This window comes from Callospermophilus lateralis, chromosome 19, assembly GCF_048772815.1.
Source record: "Callospermophilus lateralis isolate mCalLat2 chromosome 19, mCalLat2.hap1, whole genome shotgun sequence".
Taxonomy (NCBI): domain Eukaryota; kingdom Metazoa; phylum Chordata; class Mammalia; order Rodentia; family Sciuridae; genus Callospermophilus; species Callospermophilus lateralis.
In genome coordinates this window covers 6,778,738-6,788,283 of record NC_135323.1, presented here as the reverse complement: position 1 = coordinate 6,788,283, position 9,546 = coordinate 6,778,738, and the positions used below count along the sequence as shown (strand labels likewise).

Genomic DNA, 9,546 nt, shown 5'->3' with positions numbered 1-9,546 from the left:
ACAGAGTTCTGGCCCTACACCGGCGCACGGCTTCTAGGTCTGCGCAGTCAGACCCGAGTTCCCCGAGAACACACGCAGCACCCCAGCCAGAGCCTGTCTCAATGCAGGGTCTGGCACGCAGGGCGCTCTGAGTTTTAGCTGTGGGCACCATGAAGGAATTCCCTTGAAAGTCCCCGAAAGGACTGCTGGTGCCGGCTTGCGCTCTGCAACCGCTCCTTGAGAGGACGCCATCGCTTTCCTTGCTGTCACCCTCCTTGAGCTCCCGGCCACCTCGACCTCTCCACCTCTCCACCTCTTCATCTTCCCTCACAAGGCGGAGCTGTCACTCATCAGCTCATATTCCTGACCATCCTTGTTGCCATACCAGGAAGCATTGGAAAACAAGGGGCTCCCCTCCCCCGCTGCTGTCCGCCCAAGAAAGGACGAGAGTCTGGTTAGTGCTGAAAAACAATTCCCCTTTTAGAAGCCGGTTGCAGGAAATAAATTAAGTGAAATAAATTAAGTTCTGGCTTAATTTATTAAGAACTGGCTGCCCAGGATGGTGGAACCACAGGGAAAGTGAGGTGGGAGGTCCCCAGCCGACCCCAGTAGCTTCTCTTTCCCCACGAAGGGGAAGAAAAAAAAAAGGCACGGATCTCCCTTGCAAAGCAACTGCATCTGCACTTGCCAGAATATTGTCTTAAATGTGTTTCATAAATACCTGCGCTCAGTGGCAAGCCTGGTGACAACCATAATTTCCAAACACTGATGGCTGTGAATTTTGAGGTGCCTGTGATAACTGTAACTGGTGTGGCAAATTCACAGGTGTCATTGTGATGCATGTCACATCAGGTTCATACAGAGGGGAACACTAACTATCCAATGGAGAGCAATACAAATAAAGACACCCCCCACTCCACCCCATTCCTGGGTTCCCTGAGGTTACCGCTCTCGACAAGCATTTTCAATTAAATAAAAATGAAAGTAGAGAACAGTATCAGAGTGGATCTTATGCAGAACACTTAGGATTTTGTGAAATCCCAGGGTTCAGAGTCCAGACTCTGCAGCTGGGCCCTAACTCTGCCACTCTGTGCCATGTGAGCCAGGTCAAGTTACTCTGTGCCCCATGCCTCAGTTTCCCCATTTTGCACCCAGAGAGATGGACATCTTGTCCGTGGGTTGCTTTGAGCAGGGCATGCAGCAGAGCCCTGTCCTCAGCTTTCTCTGGCTCTTCTTGCCTTTAGCTGAGTTTATTTCTGAGCCTGGGGTGCCCTCCTCCCTTTGTCCACTGGTCGATTCTCCCTCATCCTTTAAGATTTCCTAGATTCTGCCTCCTCCAGGAAGAAGTCCTTGAAGCAATGCCACCACCTCACTGCCCGGGTCCTGCCCTAGCGGGGTTCAGGGAGTCCTGAAGAATGAGTGGCGTCGGCAAAAAGATGAGACAGGAGCTGTTCTGTTGGAGCAGTCTCCAGAGAGAGAGCTCTAATGCAGCTTTCCCTGGGTCATCTTTTATTGCAATTTTTCTCATCATTATAGATTCAGAATATGTCACTGATTATACAATTTAAAACTTTTGCCAAGACATGACGTTTCCTTAACCATGATTAGGGGTACAAAAAATGTAACATTAATTTACATTTTTCCAGGATATGACCTTTAGTTATTTAATTATTAAAAGTACAGAATCATTAATAAAATGCATCACTAATTTACATTTTTCAGATTTTCCCAAGATTTACTATTTTCCCCAAGATATGCTATTTTCTTATTAACTAATGCCAAACTACGTAACCAGACTCTAAGTCTCCTAACCAATCATTAACCTTTAAGTTTAAAGTACACCTTTACTTTATTTCTAATCTAAAATTCCCATCTAAAAAAGTCCCCTTAAATCTTATACTTAAAATATCCTAAAGTTTATAAATCATTCTTAAAACATATTAGAAACCCATACAACTAAAAACTTAAGAATTTCTAAATCCAAAAATCTAAATAGGATAATATTTCTAACATTATTCTAAAAATACATCTTATAAAGCTACTTTAATTAATTCCTAAATTTATTCTCATAAAACTGGTTGAGCTGCTTTCTCAAAGAGTTTCTTTGTTTCTCAGTCAAGGTGCACTAGTTCTCATATCTTTATAATCTTTCTCAATAGAAAGTAAGTTCTAAACATCAGTCCACTTTCCAATATTAACTATGCTCATCATAAATTCCTATGTAAAGTAAAAAAGGGTTTATAAAAAGAGAAGAATATATCTTTGTATGTTTTAACTTTCCTAAGTGTATAATATAACTTTCCTCAATCAAGAATGAGGCTACATATGGTGGGCTTTGTAAAATAAGCATAATAATTAGGTTTTCTAAGAGGTCAGAAATATGAGCTTGGGTTCTAGTTGATATAATCAATGTGGTGCCTAAAATTCTCATGATCTTTCAGAAAATGATTGTTGTCCATTATCAGATTTGTCCTCAATGTACTGAGATAGAAGAACAGCCTTCTACTTTGTCCTTGATATGCTGAGGGGTAGTAGAACAGCCTCCAAGGCATGAACTACCTGTTATGCTCTAGCCATCTGAAATTTAATTTGTTTGGCATTTAACATACTCATGCCTCCTGTCAGAAACATAAGCATGAAAATGAAAAGTCCCAGTTATATAAAAAAGGGTCTCTTGGTTTTGATTTCCCACCAACCAGCGCGGCTTTGCCAGCATTCATCCTCACTGTGACCCTGTCAAGACAGTGGGAGAGCGGCTTTGCCAGCACTTATTCTCACCATGACCCTGTCAAGACAGTGAGTGGGCGATGGCCTTCACCACCTCATCTCTGGGCAGTTGCCTATGCCTAACCACCTGCCAGCGTCCTCATCAGTGCAGATGCCCCAACACACTGCCACCATCTGCCTATGCATCTGTCCCATTGGGGCAGCCAGTTCCTCAGCTGGATGTTACTAGTCCTTTCTCAGTTCCTTTCTCCTCTCCCAGGGGGAACTGGTGTGGACCAGAGCTGGCAAAAGCTTGCTTTACGAACACATGAATGAACAAATGGCATCCCTGCCCCTGCTCACTCAGAGAAGCCTGCCACTGGCCCTGGTCACTGGAGGTAAGCTGGATGGGCTCACTCCTCATCTCCACTCACTGGGCTCCAGCCCTGGGGACTTTGGTTCCTCAAACCCAAAGACCAAGCCTGGATGTATTCTGTTATTGCAGAAGTTTATTGATTGGTAAATTTACTTTTTAAATCCATACTGACTCTGTGCGTCCGCAGGGAGCCAATCAGGGTAGCCGGATCCTTGTGTATCTGACATGGTTGGTGCCTGACCCCACTTAAAGGAAATCCCCCTGATGCCAAAGACACCACGGACGCCACAGATGCCCTTGAGCACCTCGCCTTCTTCTTTGGAGAAAGCCGAGAACTCCCAGCCAACTCTCTTCCCAAACGAGGCACAACGTGGCCGGCTGGTGCACACAATCAGGTACTTGAGGTTGAGTAAGAATGTGCCGTGGATCTCTGTGATGTATTCGTTCGGGCCCAGAATCAGTTCCTGAGACGTCCCACCTGGAATGCCTTGGACAGCATCCCAGAAGTCTCCAAGCTGCAACTGGATGCTGGGAGACAGACCAAGCCCTAAGCACCCAGTATTGCCTGGTCCTCTGGGCCCTGCCCCCTCCTGCACTCTGCTTCCTGAGACCCTGGGCCCCAGCAGTCGCGGGGCTTGTGATCTTGAATCCATTACCCAGCCTCCCCAGGGCTCCGTTTCCTCCTGTATAAGGTGGGAATGACTGCTAGGCAGGGTCCCTGAGGTCATTCTGAGGAGAATTCAGGCAGGGTCCAGTCATGATGACCCATGACCCTCAGGAGGAGCTGGCTGCTGTCATGTGCCAAGCCTGACCTTCCTGAGTCACTTAGGAGTCTGAGTCACAGACCTGAGGAGCTGTCCCCTCCAGGTGCACCAGTCCACCTACCCTGCCTGGCTGGGCTTATCTGAGTCCCTTTGCTCAACTGGTATTGTCTTAGGGCTTCCCTATCATGCCCTACCCACACTCTGTCTGCTTTGCTTTTGGTGACTGTGCCCCATTCTCTCTCCCACATCCCCAGTAACCTCTAAGAGCAGAGCAAAGATCCACCCCAGGCCTCAAGCAGGGGCATTCAGTATTAGGGTTTTCTGCCTTTAATACTTCTGGCCACTCATGTTCATTCAGTGGTCCACTCTGACCCCCACCTCCTTTTCTCTAGCATAATACACCTCCCCTTGGTTGTTCCAAGGGTACTGAGGTGCCATCTTTGGTTGAGTTGTTTGGGTTGAAAGGAGAAAGTAAGGAGAAGCATGGCCAACCCTCTCTGAGCAACTCAGAAGGTGACAGTGGAACTTACAAGTGGCATCAAGAAGTGAGGCAATGAGCAGGAGAGGAGGTGGCTGGGGGAAGGGGACAGGTGGCTCTGTGACTCCAGGAATCATCTGGCTTAAAGAGCTGTTGGGAGCCAGGTGAGGATTTGGGGAAAGAGGCTGTAAGGGGTCCTTCTACCATGTTTCTGAGTCCGGGGAAAGTTGGGTCACCAAGGCAAGGCCCCACCACCCAGGCCCCACTCACTTTAAAATGATGCCAAGGCCATTTGTAGACACCCGAATTCCCTTGACGGCTTCTCCATTGTGCTCAGAGGAACAGAAAAACGTGCCCTTCCTGGACCCGTACATCTCTGTGTGGATAAGGACCATGGTGGGAGAAACACCAAGTCAAGGGGAAGCCTCCTCCACCCCAAGTAGCAGACCCCACCCCGCAACAGAGAGCGTGGTCTGGGGAACAGACCAGGACAGAACTGGGAGAGTCCCTGGGTCTCCTGGGTAGAGGGAGGTGAGATGGCCACCAGGGACACGGGCTGGAGGGGGCAGACCCACCAGATATATAGTCAGCCCAGCAGGCCGGGCTCCCTAGGAGGGCGAGGGTCAGCAACAGCAGCATGGCTTCTAGTTGGTGCTCAGGGCTCTGGGGAGGAAAGCAGAGTCACCTGATTCCTGGTGCAGGGCCAGCCCAACCTCCCAGCCCATTTAGGGAGCAGAGCACCTTACCTGGCTGGTAAGTCTCCTGGAGCCTGGGTGTCCTTCCTCTGCCCCTTATATGCTCCTAGTTCCTGTGGGCCCCCGTCCAGAAGGAAGGAGCCAGGGGCCACCAGGGGGTTGGGAAGGAAGGAGCTGGGCAGTGGGGGCTCTTCCTAGGTGAATCCCCAGAGGCTTGTGGGGGAGGCTCCCGGATGTTCTGTGTTTGCTGCTTTGGCCCAGCAGCCTACACAAACAGGCCGGGACAGTGAATGGCACTTTACTGTTACTTCTGTGTTCTCTCTCATCAGCACTTGGATTTTCCTGGGTTTCAAGGTTGGGAGAGGCTTCTTGGAGCCCTTCCCTGGGCTGGACAGGCAGGTTTAGACCCTAGGGGGCTGGGGGCTTGCGGGTAGCAGGGTGGGTGTCCTCAGAAGCTCTCTGGGGTGCAGACCCCTGCCTGTGTAGAGCAGGTCCAGGGCCTCCTTCAGCCTGGGCAGCACCCCAGCTCTGGCAGGCTTTCCAGAGTCCAAGCCAAGCTTCTCCTGTCCAGAGAGCCAGAGTGGACAATCTAGCTCAACACTTGACCCTGTCTTGTCCCTCGGAAGGAAACCGTGGCTTCTCCGCTGTCGTAGGTCTAGGTGTAGTTGCGGGGTGGACTGGCGCTGAGGGAGAGAAGGACACCAAAGTTGGGGCTGGTGCCCCGTGGGAGGCAGAGGATCGGGAGAGGGTGGTTCTCCTGGCCGGTCCTTCTGTGAGCGCCTGGGGGTCTGCCCTTATTTGGGTGGTGCTGGTGTTTCTCCCGGGCTGGGCTCTGGGCAGCTTCTAGGTGCAGCAGGCCACACCCCTTTGCCAACTTTCCCCATTTAGTGCCTTCAGCGCCCTCCAGGAGGGAGACTGGTACCAGGTGCACACAGGTCCCTGTTTGAGTTACACCGTTCTGAGTCTAGCCTCCATGAAGCAGGAGACTTTCTGCCTCCAAGATCTTGAAGGCCTAGCGCCTCCCCGCTGGAGAGGAACCGGGGTCTGGGAAGAGGTGAAGACAAGGGTGGCGGTGTGACTGGCTGAAGTAAGGCTGTCCCCAGGGTTCCTTTGGGACAGACACCGGGTGGTGATGGTCAACACAGGGCACTGGAGCTGGCTCAGGTGTGAATCCCAACTCCCTGCTCACCAGGGGTTCGATCGTTTCATCTGTTACATGTGGATTGTTATCTACATGGAATCTACTCTTGGGGTTGCTGTGAGGATCCAGGTTCTCCACATAAGGTCCGGAACGCCAAGCCTACACCGTGTAGGCAGGTGACAGCCTGATTCCCTGGAAGGTGCAACAGGTTACAAACAGACCCGAGTGGCCAGCTCTACCATGCGGCCAGCACAATGGTTTCATTAATGAGGTTCTTGGCATAAAAGTTAGCTAGCGAGATCGAAATAAACACACAGACTCAGTTACCTTTTTCTATGACCAGGTCCGAGACGGCTCCCCTCTCTGGTTCCCTCCTCTAACCGCCCGAAAGGGCAGCAAGGGTTACTCAGGGCTAGCAGGAGAGAGAGAGTGAGCACGCCAGGGGGTAGCCTTTTATTGGGGAGCAAGAAATTCAGGGGATAATTCCATCCAATGAAGGTTGAAGGGGGAGCCACACTCCAAGGTCAGGGTCAGTGATTGGGCCTCCGGGGTCAGTGGTCAGTTACACCCCCACACGGACAGGTTCTCTCAACAGGAGAGGGCCGGGAAAGCTCCGACACAGCCAGAGCGCCTCAGACCCTAACCGGGAGTCACCCAGTCACGTGTGAGAATGGCTCCCAACAGCCAGCAATGACAGAGTACAGGCAGTGGTATCCACCACACCGAACCCTGCAAAGGTGTGGGAGGAGAGCCATGTCCCCACCCCGGAGTCTTTCACCCAAGGCAACCCTGCTCGTGTGGCGGGGGGTGTCTAGATACCTCTGTGAGCTTGTAAAAGAAAGGGTGGGGAGGGAGTGGCCTGGAATGTGCACAGACTCCTGAGAATGGGGACCCTGGTCTCATGAAATAGTAGCAGGGGAGGGGCTGCAGGACAGGGGAGGGGTTCCCCAGGACTTCCAGGACTCACCTGGGCCAGGTACTACCTATGCCAGGGGTGAGCAAACTATGGCTGTCAGGCCAAACCAGACCTCCACCTGTTTTGAGCTAAGAATGCTTTTCACATGTTAAAATCATCAGAAAAATTCAAAAGAGAGGGCTGGGGTTGTGGCTCAGTGGTAGAGCGCTTGCCTAGCATGTATGGGGCACTGGGTTGTATTCTCAGCTCCACATATAAATAAGTGAATAAAATAAAGGTTCAGTAACATCTAAAAGTTAAAAAAAAAAATTCAAAACAGCAGTGTTTTGTGGCACATGAACATGTTGTGCAAGCCCGCGCCACTGTCCACAGAGGAAGCATCAGGGCAGGAAGCTGGGCCCTATCCCTCGCTGGCCGCCCAGGTAGCTCAGAGGCTTGCCGCAGGGACCCTCGGCCCACAAAGCCCAGGACTGCACTATCTGGCCCTTCACACACTGTCTGCCCACCCCTAGTGGACACCCATGCCGCACCCTGGAACAAACACAGCCCTCACAGTTGGGACTAAATAGGTGAAGTAAAGGTGACTGTGCCAACCAGCCTTTGGAGCCCTTGATTCCAAAGGCTGTCTGCCTGGGGATGCTTGGTGGGATTCAGGTCCCTTATGATCCCAATCCTACCTGTCCTCCCAGTGACCCTCTGGCGTGCAGATGCAGGATAGGCTGGTTCGGGGAGGTAGTGGCCCCCTGCCAAGGCTGGGGGGGTCTTCGGGAGGTAGAGGAGCCAGAACCCTTGGCGTCGGCAGAGCTCTTGGAGACAGGGGCCTGGAAACCACACAAAGGCAGTTCTGTCCCAGCCCAGCCTGAAGGCATTTTTGCAGGTTTGCTGCCTGTTCCAATGCCTTCTAGAAGGATTTGGCACCAGGAGAAGGACTGTCTGGGCCAGGACTCCAGGAAGCACCACCCAGGGAAGTGGGGAATTGGAAGAGGCAGTTGGCAGCCTGGCCGGAGGGAGGACATGCCCAACGGCACCCACAAGGCACATTTACACAGAGTAGGCAGGTGTGGCAACAGACTCACGTGCACACCCACGCTGGGCAGTGCAGGAACACACGCGTACCCACTTGCTGTTATACACAGGAGGAGGCACATGTGTCAGCTCTTTGTGTGCACAGGTGGGAGGTCCCCATTCTGAATCAACCTCACCCTGAACCCTCCAGCCACCTAGGCCTGAGTGCTGGCCCTGAGCCTATTCTCACAGATGCTCAACACAGCCCTTTGTCCCTTGGGATCAGGGCTCCCCAAGAGGGGGATTTACTGAGCATTTATTCCATGTACTGGGTACGCCCCAGTTTGCACTCTGCCAGGAAAGGGAACAATGAAGCCTTCTCCTTCCAGAGAGGTGGATCCTGGGCTGGGTGGCCTTGTATGTCAGCAGTTGGATTAGATTACACAGGCCTGGCTTCCCTACCCTCCTGGTGTGGGGCTTGGGGGGACCCCTCTGAGCACAGCAGGTCAGAACTTCAGTCCAAGGGCCAGGCTCGTCCTCTACAGAAAGTCCCAGCCTCACTTGAAGGCAGGAGCCTGGGTCCCTAGCTCTGGTCCTGGGACAGACTGAACTTTCTGGGGTCAAGCCGGGAACTGGCTTCTCCATGCACCTTCAGCCCATGGCTTCTCAGCTTCTTCCCAGAAGAGGCAGCTGGGAAGGGGATGGGAACTCGTGGGCGAGGGCAGAGGCTGGCCTTCGTGTATGGACTTCCCTTGAGTGGCTGCTGCTGGGGAATGAGGCCCCTACCCAGGAAGGCTTCGAGGAGTCGGGGAGTGGGAGGCGATTCCACCATGCGTCCCTGGGACCCTGCAACGGCACCACTCACGTTCACGTGGGCACCTCCCTACCTGCCGGGCATTTTATCTATCCTCCCCAGCAAAACTCAACACTAACTGGACCCACAGACACACATTTTGCCTAATCTTTGGTGTAACTAAAATCCCATTAGTACAAGTATTAAATTTTTTTAAAAAAATTAAAATATATTCAAATTTCAAATGGGGCTGCGGGGCTGCCGGTGCCTATGTGGAGTCTTAATGAGCTCAGGCAGCCTTACGAGAACACCTTAGATGGCCAGGCTCCAGCCAGTTGTTTTTGGAGGCTGGACGTCTAAGGTGAAGGTTCCTTGGGTTGGGTTCTTGGTGATGGTCGCTTCCTGGCTGGTTGACAGCTGCCCTCTCCCTGTGTTCTTGTCTGGCCAAGAGGAGGGCGGTTGAGGAGTGTTCTGAGGTTAGGACCTCTTCTTATAAGAAGAGGGGCCTCTCCCTCATGACCTCACCAGCACCTGATCACCTCCAAAGGGCACCCTCTTTTGTCACGTCAGAAGTTACAAATTGAGGAGACACCAACATTCATCTCAGAGCTGGCCTCTGTACTTGGAGTTGAGGTGCCCTAGCCAAGCTGCGGGGGGCGGGGGGCAGGGGCTGAAAAGAGGCAACCCCTTCTG

General features: G+C 52.0%; 1 protein-coding gene across 1 annotated transcript; it reads right to left on the bottom strand.

Annotated features, from left to right (window-relative positions):
- Window positions 1–306: 306 nt before the first annotated feature.
- Window positions 307–4,698, bottom strand: Zg16b (zymogen granule protein 16B). The gene is made up of 3 exons (XM_076840871.1): window positions 4,574–4,698; window positions 3,303–3,589; window positions 307–404 (listed from the first exon to the last, which is right to left on the bottom strand). The coding sequence occupies exons 1-3, from the start codon at window positions 4,696–4,698 to the stop codon at window positions 307–309; spliced, it is 510 nt and encodes a 169-aa protein (XP_076696986.1).
- Window positions 4,699–9,546: the final 4,848 nt, after the last annotated feature.

Coding starts and splice junctions, on each gene's coding strand:
- Zg16b (XM_076840871.1), bottom strand. CDS start 4,698: ATGGTCCTTATCCACACAGAGATGTACGGGTCCAGGAAGGGCACGTTT. Junction 3,590..4,573: donor GGCCTTGGCATCATTTTAAA/GTGAGTGGGGCC, acceptor TCTGTCTCCCAG/CATCCAGTTGCAGCTTGGAG. Junction 405..3,302: donor GGGGATTTCCTTTAAGTGGG/GTCAGGCACCAA, acceptor TTGGGCGGACAG/CAGCGGGGGAGGGGAGCCCC.